General features: G+C 38.0%; 4 protein-coding genes and 4 non-coding genes across 8 annotated transcripts; 1 reads left to right on the plus strand and 7 right to left on the minus strand.

The window, feature by feature from the left end:
• Positions 1 to 783: 783 nt before the first annotated feature.
• On the minus strand, positions 784 to 4,912 carry hspa8 (heat shock protein 8). The gene is made up of 9 exons (XM_065259356.2): positions 4,763 to 4,912; positions 3,896 to 4,105; positions 3,482 to 3,687; positions 3,125 to 3,277; positions 2,354 to 2,909; positions 1,951 to 2,153; positions 1,665 to 1,863; positions 1,353 to 1,585; positions 784 to 1,265 (listed from the first exon to the last, which is right to left on the minus strand). The coding sequence occupies exons 2-9, from the start codon at positions 4,098 to 4,100 to the stop codon at positions 1,068 to 1,070; spliced, it is 1,953 nt and encodes a 650-aa protein (XP_065115428.1). The 5' UTR covers positions 4,101 to 4,105; positions 4,763 to 4,912; the 3' UTR covers positions 784 to 1,067.
• Positions 2,219 to 2,314, minus strand: LOC135747032 (small nucleolar RNA SNORD14). The gene has a single exon (XR_010531658.1). It is a non-coding gene; the product is annotated as a small nucleolar RNA SNORD14 (small nucleolar RNA).
• On the minus strand, positions 2,977 to 3,072 carry LOC135747015 (small nucleolar RNA SNORD14). Its single transcript, XR_010531654.1, has one exon. It is a non-coding gene; the product is annotated as a small nucleolar RNA SNORD14 (small nucleolar RNA).
• LOC135747025 (small nucleolar RNA SNORD14) lies at positions 3,348 to 3,443 on the minus strand. Its single transcript, XR_010531656.1, has one exon. It is a non-coding gene; the product is annotated as a small nucleolar RNA SNORD14 (small nucleolar RNA).
• On the minus strand, positions 3,763 to 3,858 carry LOC135747018 (small nucleolar RNA SNORD14). Its single transcript, XR_010531655.1, has one exon. It is a non-coding gene; the product is annotated as a small nucleolar RNA SNORD14 (small nucleolar RNA).
• A 1,066-nt stretch (positions 4,913 to 5,978) lies between the features above and the next one.
• On the minus strand, positions 5,979 to 10,812 carry LOC135740838 (cytotoxic and regulatory T-cell molecule). Its single transcript, XM_065259368.2, has 11 exons — positions 10,736 to 10,812; positions 9,353 to 9,496; positions 9,085 to 9,237; positions 8,876 to 8,992; positions 8,390 to 8,548; positions 7,742 to 7,840; positions 7,442 to 7,522; positions 7,099 to 7,170; positions 6,813 to 6,971; positions 6,589 to 6,675; positions 5,979 to 6,490 (listed from the first exon to the last, which is right to left on the minus strand). Exons 1-11 carry the CDS (start codon positions 10,785 to 10,787, stop codon positions 6,330 to 6,332), a joined length of 1,284 nt encoding a protein of 427 aa, XP_065115440.1. The 5' UTR covers positions 10,788 to 10,812; the 3' UTR covers positions 5,979 to 6,329.
• Positions 10,813 to 12,278: 1,466 nt separating this feature from the next.
• On the plus strand, positions 12,279 to 18,636 carry zpr1 (ZPR1 zinc finger). The gene is made up of 13 exons (XM_065259331.2): positions 12,279 to 12,545; positions 13,054 to 13,215; positions 13,991 to 14,081; positions 14,336 to 14,406; positions 14,502 to 14,588; positions 14,678 to 14,800; positions 15,914 to 16,040; positions 16,933 to 17,003; positions 17,104 to 17,193; positions 17,637 to 17,747; positions 17,841 to 17,930; positions 18,031 to 18,096; positions 18,204 to 18,636. The coding sequence occupies exons 1-13, from the start codon at positions 12,429 to 12,431 to the stop codon at positions 18,321 to 18,323; spliced, it is 1,326 nt and encodes a 441-aa protein (XP_065115403.1). The 5' UTR covers positions 12,279 to 12,428; the 3' UTR covers positions 18,324 to 18,636.
• Positions 18,637 to 18,904: 268 nt separating this feature from the next.
• Positions 18,905 to 19,808, minus strand: h2ax1 (H2A.X variant histone family member 1). The gene has a single exon (XM_065259343.2). It carries the CDS (start codon positions 19,722 to 19,724, stop codon positions 19,338 to 19,340), a length of 387 nt encoding a protein of 128 aa, XP_065115415.1. The 5' UTR covers positions 19,725 to 19,808; the 3' UTR covers positions 18,905 to 19,337.
• Between the last annotated feature and the right edge of the window lie 152 nt (positions 19,809 to 19,960).

The following is a 19,960-nucleotide window of genomic DNA, read 5'->3' on the forward strand; positions in this document are numbered from 1 at the left end:
TTGAAAAAATGTTTTTAGATTTAGTCAACATTTGAAGTGGATTAAATCAAGAATCGGTAGTGTTCAAAATTTTAAGACAAGTTGTAGATCCTCTTCAAATGTTGACTAGTTTATTTTGAAATGATTTAAATTATATTTAAGCCTCCATGAAATATTTTTTCTTTTAGTAAAAATGTTAGGCTTAATATGTTGTGGTCCAAAACAATGACAATTTTCATACAGTAAATAGAAACACTGAAAATCTAGTTTTGGCACTTGACATCACCCTACACGACTTACCAAATTCCCTTCCTAACCAATCAAATGCTCTTGAAACACTGAAGCATCCAACCTCCTAGGTTTTGTTACAGTACTTTGCTGTGCCGAAATGAAACGATTGATAAAAAGTCTTGTTAGTTCCATTGTTTTAGTTAAAATTGATGTCACCACATCAAATAATGATGCACATTAAAATGCAATTCAGCTGGCCTTTCACTTATCAACTCACAACACCCTCCAATTGGGCCCAATTCCCATTAGCTTGCACTTAAAAATAGAAAATGTGGTATTAAGTTCATTAAGTGACCTTTAAAACATGGATGGCATTAAATGTTGTTAAACTTGAAGTAAAATAACCAACACTAATATGGTACCCCAAGATTACTGTATGAAAAGTTAAGTAAATTTAGTAAAAGTTGAAAGCTAAAGTGGGCCAAAGTAAAAGGGTAAGTTTCACACTTCATTAATTAAAACACAAAAATAAAGTAAAACCAGTAAGGCTCCAAATGAAACACGAGGCATACACTGGGAATAAGTCATCATTTTATTAGTTTACATCAAGCACCAACGGCTTTTGGAAAAGTCTTGTGAAATGAACATTTCACAGTTTGATAAATAGGTTGTGCAATCTATGTAGAAAATGTGTTCCCTGTGATTTGTAAGTGATCCCTTAATCCCATTTTATTAATTGCAACATTCTCTCTGCAAGTTGAGGTCCTCAAAATGTTAAAATAACAATTTTAGGAGTCCAACTACAGAGGGCAACAGTAAACATTGCTATGGAGGTAGTGTAGTAGCTTTGGAATGGCTTAGTCGACCTCCTCGATGGTTGGGCCAGAGGATCCACCACCACCTGGGGCAGCACCGGCTCCTGGGAAGCCACCGGGCATACCATCAGGCATTCCTCCAGGCATGCCTCCAGCGCTCTGGTACAGCTTGGTAATGATTGGGTTGCACACCTTCTCCACCTCTTTCTGCTGATGTTCGAATTCTTCCCTCTCAGCAGTCTAAGATGTTAAATAGAGAAGATACTTTAGTAAAGTTACTTAAAACCTACATTATAGCCGCTTAGTCAATTAAATCTCTCAGCTTACCTGGTTCTTGTCAAGCCAGGCAATGACTTCATTGCACTTGTCAAGAATCTTCTGCTTGTCCTCCTCGCTGATTTTACCCTTCAGTTTCTCATCCTCCACGGTGGACTTCATGTTGAAAGCATAGGACTCCAGACCATTCTTTGCAGAAACCTTGTCACGCTGCACATCATCCTCAGCCTTGTACTTCTCAGCCTCCTGCACCATGCGCTCAATGTCCTCCTTGCTGAGACGGCCTAAAATAGATCACCAGTTAATGGACATGAAGCCTTTACGACCATTAACTATTAATGCAGCAAGGAATTAATTATTTACCTTTATCGTTGGTGATGGTGATTTTGTTCTCCTTGCCAGTGCTCTTATCGACAGCAGACACATTCATAATGCCGTTGGCATCGATGTCAAAAGTAACCTCAATCTGAGGAACACCACGAGGTGCAGGGGGAATTCCAGTGAGCTCAAACTTGCCCAGCAAGTTGTTATCCTTTGTCATTGCACGCTCACCTTCATAGACCTGAGATGGAATAAATTAAAAGTTAAGATACCGATGACAAAACTTGACAATGTGGTGCGCTACACAATTTAATATGTTGAACCCCACCTGAATGAGCACACCAGGCTGGTTGTCAGAGTAGGTGGTAAATGTCTGCGTCTGTTTGGTTGGGATTGTGGTGTTACGCTTGATGAGCACAGTCATGACTCCACCAGCGGTCTCAATTCCCAGAGACAGAGGAGTGACGTCGAGCAGCAGCAGATCCTGAACGTTCTCAGACTTGTCACCGGAGAGGATGGCAGCCTGGACAGCTGAAAAAACACAAGATATAAGAACCAAGAAAAACAAGAGAAGGCCAAACAATAGACAATAGCAGTCGCTCAGACATCCAAGGAAGGTGCTTGGCCCATCTTTGGTCTTTCGACCTCTGGTGGAAACTACGAATGGCAAGGAATAAACTTCATCATGGCGATAACGACATCAAGAACGAAAACAATGCAAAGTCACTAACCTGCTCCATAGGCAACAGCTTCGTCGGGGTTAATGCTTTTGTTCAGCTCTTTGCCGTTGAAGTAGTCTTGGAGAAGCTTCTGAATCTTGGGAATGCGAGTGGAGCCACCAACCAGGACAATGTCATGGATCTGAGCCTTATCCATCTTGGCATCACGGAGGGACTTCTCAACAGGGTCCAAGGTGCCACGGAACAGGTCTGCGTTGAGCTCCTCGAAGCGGGCCCTGGTGATGGATGTATAGAAGTCGATACCCTCATAGAGGGAGTCGATCTCAATACTGGCCTGAGTGCTGGAGGACAGGGTGCGCTTCGCCCTCTCGCAGGCGGTGCGAAGACGGCGAACGGCTCTCTTGTTGTCGCTGATGTCCTTTTTGTGCTTGCGTTTGAACTCTGTGATGAAATGGTTCACCATGCGGTTGTCAAAATCTTCGCCACCCAGGTGAGTGTCTCCAGCAGTAGATTTTACTTCAAAGATGCCATCTTCAATAGTGAGGATGGACACATCAAAGGTGCCACCACCAAGATCAAAGATAAGGACATTCCTCTCAGAACCAACCTGATGACATAAAGAATTTGATTAGCCATTTTATCTTAAAACTACTAAGGCATGCACTCATGTTATTTCGCTCAGACATCCAAGGAAGGTGCTTGGCCCATCTTTGGTCTTTCGACCTCTGGTGGAAACTACGAATGGCAAGGAATAAACTTCATCATAGCGAAACTCACTAGTTTTGTTCAAGTTCAATATACAAACTGAAAAATTAAGCTAACCTTTTTGTCCAGACCATAGGCAATAGCAGCAGCAGTTGGCTCATTGATGATACGCAGAACGTTCAAGCCAGAGATGGTACCAGCATCTTTAGTGGCCTGTCGCTGAGAGTCATTGAAGTAGGCAGGGACTGTGATCACAGCGTTGGAAACAGTCTGCAAGAGGAGAATGGGTTAAACATTGCCACTTCAAATCACTTAAACACAACTCCGTTCATAGTACATATCGCTCAGACATCCAAGGAAGGTGCTTGGCCCATCTTTGGTTTTTCAACCTCTGGTGGAAACTACGAATGGCAAGGAATAAACTTCATCATAGCGAAACATCGTAATGAGGATTAGTTTAATAGGATTGCTCACCTTTCCAAGGTAGGCCTCAGCAATCTCCTTCATCTTTACGAGGACCATAGAGGAGATTTCCTCAGGGTAAAATGACTTGCACTCGCCCTTGTATTCGACCTGTACCTTAGGACGGGTATTATCGTTGATGACATTGAATGGCCAGTGCTTCATGTCAGACTGTACAACACCATCATCAAACCTGCGACCAATCAGACGCTTGGCATCTGTAGAAAAAAATTCAATTAAGTGAGGCTTTAACTAATAGTTTTTATTTGAAAAAATTAAACACTGCTAATATCTCGCTCAGACATCCAAGGAAGGTGCTTGGCCCATCTTTGGTTTTTCAACCTCTGGTGGAAACTACGAATGGCAAGGAATAAACTTCATCATAGCGAGAGAGAAACATTTTTTAAAAATCGAATAATCACTTACCAAAGACTGTGTTGGTGGGGTTCATAGCGACCTGATTTTTAGCAGCATCTCCAATCAATCTCTCACTATCTGTGAAGGCTACATAACTTGGGGTGGTTCGGTTTCCTTGATCATTAGCAATGATTTCAACTTTTCCGTGTTGGAAAACACCCACACAGGAGTAGGTGGTCCCGAGATCAATACCAACAGCTGGTCCCTTAGACATTTTGTCTGTGGGGGGAAGGGAAAGAATTGTGAAAAAACGAAAAAATGAAAAAAGAAACTAAGGGTTTATAAAAACCATGATTGTGTTATTCGAGCCCCAGGCTAAAGCACAAATTGCGTCACACGCGGATGAGCGTCAGACCACGTGGTTCGGTTTTCTGGATCGTTCTAGTCAAATCACGTGTATCGTCATCAGAAACTTACTTCAAACCGGTTTTTAAATAAAATTTACATTTGTACAATCAAGGTAAATGAACCTTTAAAATATTACGTTACAATAACCATGGAAATCCAACCTTAAGATCGCACTACGCACGTGATAAGATTACACGAGGTCCCGACCGACTCACATGTAACGCGTGAGAAATAACCTTCAATCGACAATGTTTCGTTTTATCACTTCCTGAATTAAAGAAATGAAATTAAACTGAGGTTAGTTAAATAATATAAATTAAAAGTACGTTACTTTTGATATCTGAATACGATAATTAATTTTACCTTACATTTTCATTGGTTCGGCCTATTCGTAAAGTATTCGACATTTTATAATACTCTTAAAAAAGGTAGATATTAAATATATGACGAGCATTGTGTCAAATAAAGAAAACATATCACCATTACACGACGTAATGAGCAAGGAAAAGAACAAAGACCTTTACGTACCGAGCTGGAGATAGTCGAGATGAATGAAGATGCCGGTTGAGAGCTGGAGTGGCGACAACTGCCTCGCCTTCTTGCCTAGATGAGAGAGCGATCGAATGTTCTAGAACACTATTTATTGCCGGCAGTTGGGCCAATCAGATGCCTCAGAATTTGACTTCGAACCATCTGCACCAATGAAAACCCAGAATGCTCGACTAAAGCCACGCCCCGGAGGTAAAAACCTCGCGGCTTATTGGTGAACGGTTTTCAGCCCATCCCCCTCGAGTTTGCCGCATCCGCGGGCAATGCGGAACAGTTTGTCCCCTACGTTACCATGAATGAAAAATACAGCAGGCAGAACAGATGCATGTACTAAAAATGCGACGACGAAACATCAAATTAATAATGAAGGAAAATTCATTATATATATATGAAAGAAAGCAGTCGTTTAAGTATTTTACCACAGTATTGATGTAGTAAGCAGAATAGCTCCTCAATGAAGACCTTGATGACCTTGGTAGAATGGAATCAAGTAACTGTGATGTAAGATGTCTGAATAATTTATAAAAGGATTATCATGTCTATTATTTAGTGATACATAACCAGCTGACTGTACATCCTCGTCTAATTTAACACATGGAAAGTGAACAAGCATTTTTCTAACACCAAGTGTTAGCAGTGTAAGGTCTAGGCTTTTACTAGTCTCAGACTAAAATACATGTTTGAGCTGTCTTAATTTATAAACACATTGCACTGACATCTGAACATGTATTATAAGTGCCATTGTTTTGCCTCAGGATGCGCACAACAGTAATGGGGTTTTTTGTAAGCCAACTGCTTAAATGTCCTAATATAACTAAGGCCTAGTCCTAGATTAACCCTGTTAAACCCTGTCAGGGAAACGGCACCTAACACTTTTACAGACAAAGCTTAAAAGCTAGACCTAGACTAAAACACATGTTTGAGCTGTCTCAAAAAAACTTTGCATAGACAAATCTTAAAATATGCCAACACCATTGATCTGTCTCAAGACACACACCAGTAACATCTTTTTTAAGGCATGCTTATAAAAAATGCTTAAACATCTTAATTTAACTAAGACCTAGTACTGGCTTTAGCTAAGCTTTGTCTGTGAAACCAGGCTTTAAATATATATGTCTGAGTCCTACAAAATCACAATTTAATTTCTTGCATGTGTCATTCACTGATGTGAATTTGTATTTATTACTACTACACAACATATTACAATTCTTAAACAGCACACTATGATATTATCACACATATCATACAACACACATAATAAAAAAATAGAATTTAATATAAAGCTTTGAATACCAACAAAAGTACAATTTATTTGAGAACTACATTCAAACGTAGTTATAAACAGTAAATAAAAAACAGCAAATATACAAAACAATATGTACAAATCACAGCCTGTATTTAAGTTTTTCTCTTAAAGAGGCCAACTGTGCACCTTTGTCAAACTACTAGTAATTTACTAGTATTTGGTAGCTTCCCATGTGGTTCACATTAGAGTGCTCAATCACTTCAGTCTTTTATAAGTATTCAGACCCTGCTGAATATTCCTCTAAAGTTCGGTTTCCTTGACATAAACGTCCGGTTTGCTAGTAGCTGCTCTCGAACTGTCTTCTGTTTCTTTGATCACATTTTCTGTACTGTTGGGATTTGCCACATTCGGTGGAGTTTCTTCCTCGATTTTGTATTCTGTGAAATTTGAGTTCCAAAAACCTAAAAAGAAATTCAAGAAAAATATAAATAGGAGTTTATTTAAACACCCACTGAAAAAAAGCCCTACTTGCATGTACTATGTTGTTTATTTGGCGTACCTTTTCTTCTCCTCTCCTGGGCCTGTTTCTCTTCATGACTGGATTTTGACTTGCTGCTTTCCACAGATGGCTCGGACTCTTCATTCTCTGTCATTATAAATGGCATAAATCAATTTAGATTACAAAACTGAATGCTGATTGGTAAATAACCATGCTTTATCCACAATAAAAGTATACACACAATGCATTTGACTCATTAATACATTTGAATAATTTTATATTACCTTTTTTCCAGGCTAGATGGGCTCGTCGCAGTTTGATTGCGAAGAAAATGACGACAATAAGCAGACAAAAAATCAGGCATGTCACCAGCAGAACCAGCAGGGGTGAGCTTGGATTTTTATCAGTGTGATGTTTCTTGTGTTCATTCTCTACACCAAAACCTACAAACATAACAAAAGTAACATACATGTTATTGTCAAATTACTTTGACTGGCTAGAATAACTTTATGTGAAATAAAGATGTTTAGTCAGTTTGCTAGTATCAGTAAGTAATTTTATTTTCCTCACCTTCTTGGCTGGTGACGTTATTTTTCTGGGTTTCTTCAGTTGAATTTCCATCCGAAGAGTTTGTGTAATATACTGAAATGCAAAGAAATATTTGAGATCACTAATGCTTTAACTATATGAAGACACAGTACATAATGAAATGGCAAATGTAAAACTGAACAGTAGATGGCGTGCAAAACACATGCCTCACAGAAATATCCTACTTCTGTACTTTGTGTGATAAATGTACAGAAAAACGAATACAATAAACAATTAAATAAATAAAATTACAATTACTGGATGAAACCAACACAGAAAATAGTAAGACGTGTTTAATTCAAATGTTTAATCATGCATGTCTTACTTATTGTGCTGTTTAAAGTAGTGCTTTCTCCTGCTGAGGTCACTTCAGGTCTTTCTGGAATAGATGTTAATTCCGCGTGTGCTGTAATAAGATATTTAAATAGATATTAAGATATTTCATTTAAAGGCAAAACATTGAAAATTGTATGCCTTGAAATAATTGTAGGCATGTATGCAAAATCCACCAGCAGATGGAGACAGAGCTACTCTTAAAACAATTATGTTTGAAAAAAAGGCTACTTTTTTCATTTCTCTTGTCAGTTTGTCCTGACATAGGCTAAGAAATTAATATGGGACTCACCTGTACTGGTAAAGAGAGGGGCTGAAGTGACTGTGATCATTGTCTCGGTTTTTGGTTGATCTCTTGTAGTGGAATAGCTTGATGTGGGGACCATAACAGCTATGAGGAAACAACACATTACAATAAATTTTTATTAAACTTTTAATAATTACAAAAGGTTCACATGAATACAGATTCTGGAGGTTTTGTTTCTTCAGAGAATTTGTTGACTTCTCTGATATCATGTGATTGACCACTCTAATGCGAACCGCACATAAATAGGAAGCTACCAAATACTAGTAAAAAAAACTTTCCCTATGCAACACAGCCAAACCAATTCCCCCAAACTTTCAATTCCCTTTTCTAAAAATGCTTAAATGTCATCTACGGCAAAATATCCCTTTTTTTGGTCACATGGTGGTGGTGGTAGTGGTGTGGGAAAAATATAAAGTAGTGAGAAAAGTGGATCAGATGACGTTTCGTTTGGTTCGCTTTTCTCGGCACTTATATAAAAAAATCCTGGTAGCCTCAATTTTTTAAGCATAATCAACTTGGATATAAGTCATTACAACGTAACTATTTTTTTTTTATCTTGACTAGTAATAATACAATTTAAAGCAAACTAGATTTTTTACAGTATGGGTATATACACCATGTGTGAATACTTACAGTCATTTTTAATGATGATGAAATCCACCAGTGGTTTCTGAAGATCTCGGTGTTTAGCCAAACATATCACTGTAGCTTTACTGATATGAGTTTTGATTTTTAAGACGCTAACTACCGCTGACCTGATGGATCCAACTTCCCTTAAAGTGTTTGGTTGGGCTGTTAAAAGACAAACAGGGCATATTGTATATGTTTAATTCATCATTCAAATCTAAAAAATATAATTTACTATCAACACCTTTCACTTTTAATTTTACCATTTGCCTTATTTGTTATCAGTCATACATGAAAACATTGTGGTTCCTCTATTTATTTTGAAAATGTCAGATGACATCGATTTGTGTCCACATATTATTTTTACTTTATGTGTTTGTCTGTCCATGTTCATTTTTTATACATCGCTTACATCTGCTTTCTGTACCTTTATATTTATATCTTGCTGTCCATCTACCTGTCTACCCACTCAGACATTTCTCGTAAACTTACCCTCAATCTCAATTCCACTCATCAGCCAGGAGAGTTCTGGTGGGGGGCCGTTTGCCGCTGTCGTACATTTTATTATTGTTTGATCTCCATACTCAGCCATTTCTATTTTTGGGGTACCTGTGATAAGATGACAAAGAGAATACATCTTATTTTATACTCCATCAACAATCATTGGTAGTAAGGGTGTTAAGAAAGAATGATGTACTCACCCAAAACTTTTACTTTGTATCTTTTTGTAATGACACGCTGTTCATACATGAGACATTTATAAACACCTTCATCTTTTAGGGTAACATTTGATAGGTGTATTGTATATTCAAAGTTGTTAAATGTAAAAACGCTGCTCCTTGGATCTTTCAGACCTATGTGAACAGAGTTGATTAATGTTTATGAGATGCAGCAAAAAAGAAAATTAAATGTGAAATATTTTATTCTGTGATATATAAGATTTATACAGAAGTGATTTCTTGCTCTCACCTTTGTGTGTGTTAAAAAACATGACATGGCCTTCTCGATTTCTCCACTCTATTTCTGCACTGGAGTTTCTCCGAAGACATTTCAATACCAACGTATCTCCTTCGGCCACAATAAGGTGTTTAACTGCCGAACATTCTCCAATACCTGATCAAAATAAAAAAAAGACATTATTTCAGTTAATAGTGTTTTTTGTTGACAAGTCAATGTGCTCGAAAAAAGATTGGGTTGGAAATACAGACAAACCAAACTGTTGGTTTTAAATTGACCTAGAAAATGATCCAACCATTGGTTGAAACAACCCAGCATAGGTTCATTTAAACCTAGCTGTTGGGTTTATCCTTATTTCACCCAACCAAAGGTTAAAACAACCCAGCAGTTATCTAGTCTAGTTATCATACATTTACATTTTTACACAATGAAAAAAAGAGACATTTTTTTAGTTTGTTGAATAAAATTAAATACAGTAAGATTTCAATCAAGTGGAATTAAACTCTTGGTGGTAGTCTAATGGAAGAATGGTAGGTTGATCAGGGGGCAGATAAAACCACAGGCACCCTACACTCTCTTCTGACTCATCTGTCAGTAGCTATGTGGCTAAAAAAGAGAGGGGGCTACATTTTTGCATTAGAGAGTGAAAGAGAGACAGTCTGCTGTAAGTGGTCTTGTGTTTGCTTTTGTGGTTAGATCTTGCAGCAGGTGAAAACTTGCCATTCTGACACATAAAGCTACATGCACACACTGGAACAGGAAACAGTGGTGTTAAAACATTACTCACAGAGCTATAAAAATATAACTATAGCCTACAGAGGTGTTATTTTTTTAGTCAAATGACCCTACGTCTGTGCATGCTTTTCTCAGGGGGAGTAATATTAAGTACATAAGGGTAAGCCATTAATTGCTGTACACGAAAAGGTTCATTCTGTTTTCCATTTTACAGTATAACATGCGGGGGTCATTTATGAATTTAAAGCGAATACAGTCTATATTTTCTAAAATGCATCGTTGACTGATTTGCTTTGTTCTCTTGACGTTTTGGAAATGTTTTCTGCTCCTATTTTAAGCAAACTTATTAACTTATTAATTTATATCAGTGCACACTATAGTAGCATATGTTTCAATCAAATTCTTTGTTTTTAGGACTTATGACAAAAATCAAGTAAAAAATGTATAAAGAAGTTATAGCCTATTCAGTATAAAGAAAACCATTATGCCGTTAAATATACAAACATGCACAGAAAACAAAACATAGTCTCTTCTCTGACAATGCAACATAAACAAACGTAATCTCTGTACCTGCTAGCAACAGGTGAAGCCATTCACAAAGTTACGTTATAAAATCAAAAATGTGGCATAAACCTTTGTAAAGAAAGATAAATGTCTTACCTCCTACGATCAACATAAGAATGTGTATAACAAAACAGTTTTTGATCTCCATGCTGCAACTGTGAAGCACACTTCCTCTGCTTTGACTCTTTTAAAGACAGCGGCTTCCATGACATCATGGTCTTTCCCCATGACCAAATTTATGTGTGTAGTTTTGGGGGCATTTCGTCCAGTCCTGGTTCTCATTTGGCACCCAAATATGTAACCTCTTGACCTAATGCCTTAATATTTTATTTTATTTAAAAAAAATTCTTATGTTATAACTTTATCTCTCCTGACCAAACTATCAGACAACACATTGACTTCTGCTCTAGATACTATGATAATTAGATTATTGTACATAATATATATATATAGTGAACTTTGTGAAAGAATACTTTTTTATGTACAGCTATGGACAATTCTTACCATTTTTACAGGTACAGTGACTTAATTATGGATTTGTTTGTTATTCAAACCGGATAGTTGATCAAATTATTTATAGATACTAAATTTAAAATAGCACCCCTGACAGCGTCACTGAAACTAAAGTGTCGTCATATCTGGTATGACGACACAGAGACAAAAGGCACTGGACAGGAATGTCTTTATTAGGTTTATAAGGAAAATAGCCCATGATCATACCGCCCACTGATCAGTTACCACACAGAAACAAGCAAATGTTCCTCTTTTAGATGCTCAATGATGCAGTGAAAAACACAAACAATTAAAACATGTTAGGGACATTGCAAACTCTTTGGCGAGTTAGCAATTCCAAACACATCTATAATGTACGGTCAGTTGGTAAAACGTTGCGTTAGCAGCGCAAGAGTTTGTGGGTTCGAATCCAAAGGAATACACATACTGAAAAAAATTCATTGTAAGTTGCTTTGGATAAATGCATTAAATATAAGTTCGTTTTTCTTTCCACAAAATAAACATATCATTTTTTTCTGACCACTGAAAAGAATAAATGTGAGTATTTGGCGCAAAAGATTTGCAATGCATAACAAGAGGAGCTGGAGGCTCCAAAAGATTTTGTTTGGAGCGCCCTCTAGTGTTGCTGCATTGAAATATTACAATGGTACATTTCATGTCTTCATTTATTTGTAATAATTACTTGGATGTGGTATAAGTTGCATAAAATAAGTAAATAAAAAATAAAAATATTGAATTCGTTTGATAAATCATAAAATCATATTTATGAAATAAACACGTTATACTGTAGCTTATATTTTTAAGTAATGCCACCTGCTGGCAATTTGTGATGTATGTAGTGTTTTGTCTTGGTTTACACCACAGTATTTCACTTCTTGTGAGTTATTATGCAAGTATTACCTTCCTGTTTCAGATTTCGTTGTGTACGTCTGCTGGCCTTTTTAGCCAAGTTGTTCTTTGCCTGTTGATGTTTCTGTTTACCATTTGCTCATTTATAAAAATTATTCATAATATAAATACACATTGATTTAAAGCGTCTACTAATTTGCTGGCTGCACAAACACACTGTCATGGACTTTTATTTTGAAAGACGCTTTTATTTTGTCAGTCGAACCACCGGCAGTGATCAATCGCACGTGAGGATGTTACACAGAAACGCGTGGAGACTGCTGGAAACTTCTAGCTGAACGCTAGTTGTCCATAATTAACAACGTCAGCCTGCATTTACCTTTCAACCAGAGAGTGTAAATACTTTTAAACGACAGCACCGGACAGTATGTCAGTTATCGAAGAGGAGCGCGTGCGCGGTGGAGTTTTTAAAGACATTAATGCAGAAGATGAAGATGCTCAACCTACCGTGATCGAGAGTTTGTGCATGAACTGTTATGAAAATGTAAATGATCAGCTTTAATTGGATATTTTCTTAGTAGTGATAATAACAGTACTTGCATTTCATAAGTTATATCATGTTTCGTAATATTTTATACTTTCCGGATGAATAAATCTATAGAAGTCGTCACAGAAATTACAATAGAATAAAACCAATGGCTATAATGGGATAGGGAGTTGTATTGAATTTAATGTAAGATTTAATAGTCTCTGTGGGTTCTATTGGTGGGGTGTTTTCTGGAGAATGAGACCCGATAGAACCCCACTAAATTCTAATAAGGCCCCCACACACTTTGTAAAGAAATCTTGTAATGGTTTTCATGGTAAACAGCTGATGTTTTCCAATAGTATTTCTAATTGCAATGTTGGTGTAAAGCAGGAGATGTAGTGGCATTGTTAAGAATAGATTTAAAAGTTTTTTATGCATGCTATGTATTTAGCAAACATTCAATTTTAAGCTGTGTATTTCTGTCTGTGTCTCGATAAGTTGACTCTGTTATGTCATTCTGCAGGGGAGCACGCGTCTTCTGCTCACTAAAATCCCTTTCTTCAAAGAAATTATTATCAGCTCCTTCACATGTCCACACTGCAACTGGTCCAACACAGAAATCCAGTCTGCTGGCAGGATACAGGAACAAGGTGTCATATACACCTTAGAAGTGAAGAGCAAAGAGGTAAGGATGAACTTGCCATATTGACCATAAATTGTATTTAAAGGGAACGTATTATGCCCAATCCACTTTTACAAGGTGTTTGTACATAAATGTGTGTTGGCAGTGTGTGAACGCAACCACCCTAAACTGAAATTTTTTTAGGATTAACTGAAATGAAAAATCTTGGCTGAAATGCAAAACTAAAAAAGATGAAATCAAGGGCGAAAAACGAAACACCGAAAGAAATTATGCAATTTATTAGTAACTTTGCATTTAAGGCTATGAATGTGCAGTTTGCGGTTTCTGTTTGCTTCATCACAACCTTTTGGACGTATTGTTTCGGTGATAAAAGTCTTTCGGATGGCCGAATATTAAGTGCATCCCTAAAAAAATCCATCCCCATTAAACCAAAGCAGACTTATTAGACATGCTGTTTTGATTCACTTGTTAATGTGACATCACACAAACAAAGCCCCGCCCACAGTCATTCACTGACTGACTGACTGGTTAATTTTACCCAAAAGCTTTTCTAAATGTGTTTGTTAGCACTAATGCAGTAAAAAAAAACCTATTGTCTCAGACCAGGGGTGCCCAAACTCGGTCACGGTTCTGCATGGTTTAAAAAAAAATCTTTGAGGTATTTTGAACTAAAGCTACAAAGACAATTCTGGGCACACTTGAGACTTATATTACATCTTGTAAAAATGGGCATATAGGTGCCCTTTAATTTATATTTTAGTTTATTCTTCTATCACATTTGAAGAATCTTTTTGCTAAACCTTTTTATTTTGTGTAGGATATGAATCGTGAGGTGGTGAAGTCTGACGGTGCAACAGTCAGAATACCAGAAGTTGATTTTGAAATTCCTGCTTTTACACAGAAGGGCTGTAAGTAGTACCACTGTAATACACTTCCAGACTGTAACACAGTAGTCAAGCTTGAACATTTCCGGTTATATTTATAATCTATTTATGTTATCTGTAACTCGTGAAAGTTGGACATATAAAAATAGATCCACTTAGTGGGTTATATTGAATTAAAATAAAGTATATTGTTTCTTTATATGCAAAGATATGATTTTAAAAGATATAATTGCTTCTGTAATACTGTTTTGTCTTTTGTGTTTTTCCTGATTATTTAGCATTGTCAACAATTGAGGGCCTGTTGGGCAGAGCAGTGTCAGGTTTAGAACAAGACCAACCCATTCGAAAGGTAAGTGTTAACCGTGCATTTAAAACAGGTAAATTTTTTTACGTGTGTATTTATGGTTTGTCCTTCGTAACTTTATGACTTAAAACATGTCACAGGCAACAGATCCAGCTGTAGCTGAAAAAATAGACGGGTTCATCCAGAGGCTGAAAAAACTTGAAGAAGTAGAAGAGCAATTCACACTAGTAAGTCTTACCGGATAGTTCTTACAGCTAGACTACATAGACTGGCCTGTACATGAATCCACTTATCAGTTTTTTACTTCTATTTGCAGATTATTGATGATCCATCTGGAAACAGTTTTATTGAGAACCCATTCGCCCCTCAGAAAGACATCGCTCTTTCTGTCACACATTACAAAAGAACGTCTCAGCAGGATGCTGCACTTGGAATAGAGGTGAGATGATCACAGTGACTTGGTACAGAAGAATAGCACCTGTTTTACATTTCAAGTTTAATTTATTTCTAAAGCACTTTTAAAAACAAGAGAAGTTGACCAAAGTGCTGTACATGTAAAAAGGATCATAAAACAAACAAACAACAATAAAAAATAAAGAATATACAAGTCACTTCAAAAACAGAAACAAACAAAAACCCACAGCTCTCAGACTGATTTAAACGCTAAAGAATAAAAGTATGTATTAAGACTGGTTTTAAAACTTTGCATATAAGTGAAGAGCTACATGCTAAGCTATCTAAGGATGGTTTCACATTTGGTGCGATTGCCTGGTCCGAACCCGAGTTCGATTGCTCCCCCCTCCCCATGCCCCCCATGGACTGTGTTCACATATTATTTTTGCATCCGAACCGCGGTACGCTTGCATCATCAAGCTGCAGCCGGCGCGTTCTCATGTTGCTTGGTAACCGCTGTAAACGAGAAGACGACAAGAGATGGGCTGCGTCCCAAACCGCATACTTCCATACTATATAGTAGGCGAAAAGCACTACTTCTCGTACTCTTTGCCTATTATATAGTATGGAAGTAGGCGATTTGGGACGCAGGGATGATTTCTGAATGCCTCCGCAAAAATTGACGTCGGCGGACAGCCCGTTGTCATCGAAACGACTTTAGTATGTTTGGGGCAGACAGACGCAAGTGCGTTTCTGTATTATTTCTTTGAAAACAAAACCAAAGGTTTAAAAAAATAAGAACAAAAGTCAAGCAAGCATTCTATGCATTTTGTTGTCAAGGTAAGTGCACGCACACAAACACACATCTGTTTTGGTGGGAAATTCTATATAATACGTAATTAACAGTGGTTCACTTCCGCGATTTGGTACGATTGCGCTCACATTAGCAGCGAACCGATCTGGAGTTCACATGAACCGGACCCCAGACCACCCTTTTTAAGCGGACTCGAGTACGTTTCGCGGGTGCGCACCCGAGTTCGAAAGACAGCGTTCACATCATCCAAATGTACCGAACTCTGATGTCAATCGAACCCGGGTGCGCACCAAAAGTGCTAATGTGAAAACGCCCCAACTCGTTTCTTCTGTTATTCTTTCGTAGGCAGAGGAGGAGCAAGAAGACGAAAAGCCTGCCAATGATCTAGACACCATGAGAAATGAGGTGTTAGTGTTCAACACTAATTGTCCAGAATGCAACGCCCCAGCTAATACAAACATGAAGCTTGTTCGTATCCTTGTTCGTGTCTGCCAGCAGACAAAATGACTACATTCTATTGTTATACCTAAATTATGTTCTATTCAAGGTATACACTACAGTTTATCAATTCATGCATTTATGTGAATGTAATCCATGATGTTTGTAGTGCAATGCATTTTAAGGTCCCATACATTTATTAAATGAGCATCCAACTTTCTGGGATTTTAGCTTATTCAACTTATCCCCTAGAGTTAGATAAGTCCATACATACCTTTTTCATCTCCGTGCGTGCCGTAATTCTGTCTGATGCACCCACTGCTAGCCTAGCTTAGCACAAATACCGGAAGTAAATAGCTCTGCCCAAGTAGCAGTGCTTCGTTTTCTGAGAACATAGTTCCCAGTATGTATACAGTTAAAAGATGTCTCATATGACCTTGTTATTTGTACACGCTGTGACTATACAAATCACAACATATAAATAAGAAAATGTTGGTGTTATTTTGTCACTTATTGGGGAGCAGTATGCTAGCTGGAGCCATTTACTTCAACTCTTTGTGGTAAGCTAGGCTAGCAGTTGGTGCGTCAGTCAGAGTTACGGGACGCACTGAGGTGAAAAGGGTATGTATGCACTCATCTAACTCTGGGGGATATGGTGAATAAGCTTAAATCCCAAAAAGTCAGTGTGTTCCTTTGAAGGTGCCATAGAAGGTAAAAATAGATTATTACACAATTAGATTTTACATAGGCATAGATTAATAATGAGCTCTGTACATGGTAATGACATATCGTGAGCCTCAAACGCGATTGTTTAAAAGTGCTAAGTGCAGCATCATTTGGCACAACATAAAATGATGCATGAAAGCAGTCGTGTGGTTGTTAATCAAAACTTAAAAGAGAAAAGCTGGTTCTTTAACCCACTTCAGAAATTCCACACTTTAAAGAGGTTATTATAATGGCCACTAACTGTGACAGCTGTGGGCATCGCACCAATGAGGTAGGAATATTGAGCATTTTATATGTATATATGTGCTATATTTACAATATATTGCTATTCGTATTGCATAGAATTTATTATTGTTGGCATAAATTCCTAGGTGAAATCAGGAGGAGCCACAGAAGAACTGGGAACCAGAATAACCCTACACATAACTGACCTTTCAGACATGTCCAGAGACCTTCTGAAGGTGGGCTTAAAGGGACAGTCCACATTTTTGGAAAATATTCTCATTTTCCAGCTCCCCTAGAGTTAAATATTTAATAACTTAGTAACTTTAAATAGCAGGGGACTATTTTCAGGCACTGCGTAATATCATTGCGCCTCCTGCAGGCATGTTACGGCAGCAAAGTCCTTGATTATTGCGCCGGAATGAGAGTATAGTTCCTAAACATATCTGTCTAGAAAATTACAACTTTTAATTTTCCATCAGTCTTAGTACACAATGTAACTACAGAAGAGACAAGTTTTAAATAGTTACATTTTTAAGCTATTTTAAAAGTGGTACCGCCAGACTCGGAGATTGGCTGAAAGATTCCAAAACGGTAAAAATCAAATGTTTAGGGGAGCTGGAAATGACATCAAGATGATTTAACATGTTAATATATCAATGTTAATGTGTGTGTGGAACAGTCAGAGACGTGTGGCGTGTTGATTCCCGAACTGGAGTTTGAGTTGGGAATGGCGGCTCTCGGAGGGAAGTTCACTACCCTGGAAGGTCTTCTAAAGGACATCAAAGATTTGGTAGGACCAAAAACACAGCTTATAACTTTGCAACTACTGCTTGTATGGTTGTGTTATCAACAAACCCCTCCTGTTGTGCTTTGTTTGTTGTAGATTGTTTCAAAAAACCCATTCATGTGTGGAGACAGCTCTACAGGCGATAGAGCAGAAAAACTGGAGGCTTTTGGGCAAAAGATCGACAAGGTACACCCACCTCATCTAAATGCTAAGTGTGAATTAAAAAGGGGTGGTCAGATGTATTGCATTTCTCAGTCGTTTCATGCAATCATTTGATGTTTTTCAGATTATGGCAGGAGAGATGGATGTTCATATCATCCTGGATGATCCAACAGGGAATAGTTATCTTCAGGTGAGCCTATAACCATTTTTTTTAAATGCATAACTATTCAAAAGGAAAATAATGCGTTATAATTTTAATCTATAATATTAGACTAACCACCAGTCTTCACTTTGCAGAATGTTTACGCTCCTGATCCCGATCCAGAAATGAAAATTGAGAAGTACACCCGGACCTTTGAGCAGAATGAAGACTTGGGGCTGAATGACATGAAGACAGAGGGGTACGCAGAGACTTAGTCAAATGGAGATGAGCACTTATAGGACAAATCCTTTATATGAATGTTATTTAATTCACTTTTATTGTAAGTAACCACCATGACTAGAAATGTAGTCTTAAAGGCAAAATTATGTTTTTGGGAGGGGAATCACTATTTTGGCTCGAGTATGCAAGGATCTGAGTTTTCCATGTTGCCATTAAATCATTTTAAGTTATTGCAAATTTTGGTCGGATTGGCTACGGTGCCCTTGTGTTAAATATACTCAAATTGTTACCAAGTTGTAAAATACTTTAAACTACGGACACTCAATAAAGTAGTCTTAATAATGTCAATGCGTTGTTTCTATTTAATTGGACTCACTTATGAAATGTGTTATTTTTGTATTGTTTATTCAATAAATTTTTTTAATTTGTGCATATTAACAGTGGCTTTATCCCACTATGACCCAAGACAATGTTGTAGCTAATAATAGATTTTATGGCAGGGTATTGAACCTGCAATAACACTGCTATAATTACCTATGCACCACACTTATTCTAAAGCCCTTTTGATTAATGCATAAATGTAGTTTAGGGGAAAAAAAACAACGAATCACAAGAGTTTTGTGCCTTGTTCTGGCGTTTTACATTTTATTAAACATAACATAACCACTTAAGCAGATAAAGGACATGACTTGCATGTAATTTAAAGCAGTGACAAATAAAATGTAACCAACATTGGTCCATATACAATGACTTTCCATTCATCCCTCAAATTTGAGTTTCTCTTTTGTATTTCACTAAGGATCATCAAGGGTCCACCATGATGAATGTCCCATGGCCATTTTTAGCCAGCGGTGGTGCGAGGGAGCGCGCCTTTGTGCGTTTGCCTTATTCACAGGGAATTGTCCAAAAACAATAATCGACACCACAAATAATAGTTTACAAGATGCAGCTGCTGTCTTCATGAAACAAAATATAAACGCGAAGTAGAGAACCGAACATGTTACTCAAACTGGCAGCTCGTGTTTTTGTGTCCGTGTCCAGGGCAAAGATTACTTGCTCTTGGCAGGCTTCTCGGTTTTCTTCGGGAGTAACACCGCTTGGATGTTCGGCAGCACTCCGCCCTGTGCGATGGTTACGCCGCCTAAAAGCTTGTTGAGCTCCTCGTCGTTGCGGACAGCGAGTTGGAGGTGACGGGGGATGATCCTTGTTTTCTTGTTGTCTCGGGCTGCGTTTCCGGCCAGCTCGAGGATCTCAGCCGTCAGGTATTCCAGGACCGCGGCCAAATAAACTGGAGCTCCCGCGCCTACGCGCTCGGCGTAATTCCCCTTGCGTAGTAATCTGTGTACACGTCCGACTGGAAATTGAAGTCCAGCTCTGGATGAACGAGACTTGGCCTTGGCGCGGGCCTTCCCCCCGGTTTTACCTCTTCCAGACATATCTTAACAACAAAGAAACCGACTGTGTGAAAATAACGTTGTGTTTGCTGTGAGTAGACAAATGCGCTTTCGCTTATGATGTAAGCAGGGATCGGTATTTATACCGGGATCTCTACTCTGACTGGATGAATCCACTGTAACGCAAACAACCAGTCAGAGTGCAGAACTTAGTCCGTGACATCAAAAAAACGTCCAATGAAAGTAAAGGTCGCGTCTACCGTATTTTGCATACCGAC

The sequence above is a fragment of the Paramisgurnus dabryanus genome, chromosome 10, assembly GCF_030506205.2.
Source record: "Paramisgurnus dabryanus chromosome 10, PD_genome_1.1, whole genome shotgun sequence".
Classification (NCBI taxonomy): Eukaryota; Metazoa; Chordata; class Actinopteri; order Cypriniformes; family Cobitidae; genus Paramisgurnus; species Paramisgurnus dabryanus.

What these genes read in the sequence shown, in the direction of transcription:
- LOC135740838 (XM_065259368.2), bottom strand. Translation starts at nt 10,787, where the DNA reads ATGGAGATCAAAAACTGTTTTGTTATACACATTCTTATGTTGATCGTA. An exon ending in GTTTTTTAACACACACAAAG is followed by an intron (nt 9,238 to 9,352) that starts GTGAGAGCAAGA and finishes CTGTTCACATAG; the next exon opens with GTCTGAAAGATCCAAGGAGC. An exon ending in TAACGTCACCAGCCAAGAAG is followed by an intron (nt 6,972 to 7,098) that starts GTGAGGAAAATA and finishes TTATGTTTGTAG; the next exon opens with GTTTTGGTGTAGAGAATGAA.
- zpr1 (XM_065259331.2), top strand. Translation starts at nt 12,429, where the DNA reads ATGTCAGTTATCGAAGAGGAGCGCGTGCGCGGTGGAGTTTTTAAAGAC. An exon ending in TGCTTTTACACAGAAGGGCT is followed by an intron (nt 14,082 to 14,335) that starts GTAAGTAGTACC and finishes CTGATTATTTAG; the next exon opens with CATTGTCAACAATTGAGGGC. An exon ending in GTGGGCATCGCACCAATGAG is followed by an intron (nt 17,004 to 17,103) that starts GTAGGAATATTG and finishes ATAAATTCCTAG; the next exon opens with GTGAAATCAGGAGGAGCCAC.
- hspa8 (XM_065259356.2), bottom strand. Translation starts at nt 4,100, where the DNA reads ATGTCTAAGGGACCAGCTGTTGGTATTGATCTCGGGACCACCTACTCC. An exon ending in CCCCACCAACACAGTCTTTG is followed by an intron (nt 3,688 to 3,895) that starts GTAAGTGATTAT and finishes TTTTTTCTACAG; the next exon opens with ATGCCAAGCGTCTGATTGGT. An exon ending in AGCTGTTGCCTATGGAGCAG is followed by an intron (nt 2,154 to 2,353) that starts GTTAGTGACTTT and finishes GTGTTTTTTCAG; the next exon opens with CTGTCCAGGCTGCCATCCTC.
- h2ax1 (XM_065259343.2), bottom strand. Translation starts at nt 19,724, where the DNA reads ATGTCTGGAAGAGGTAAAACCGGGGGGAAGGCCCGCGCCAAGGCCAAG.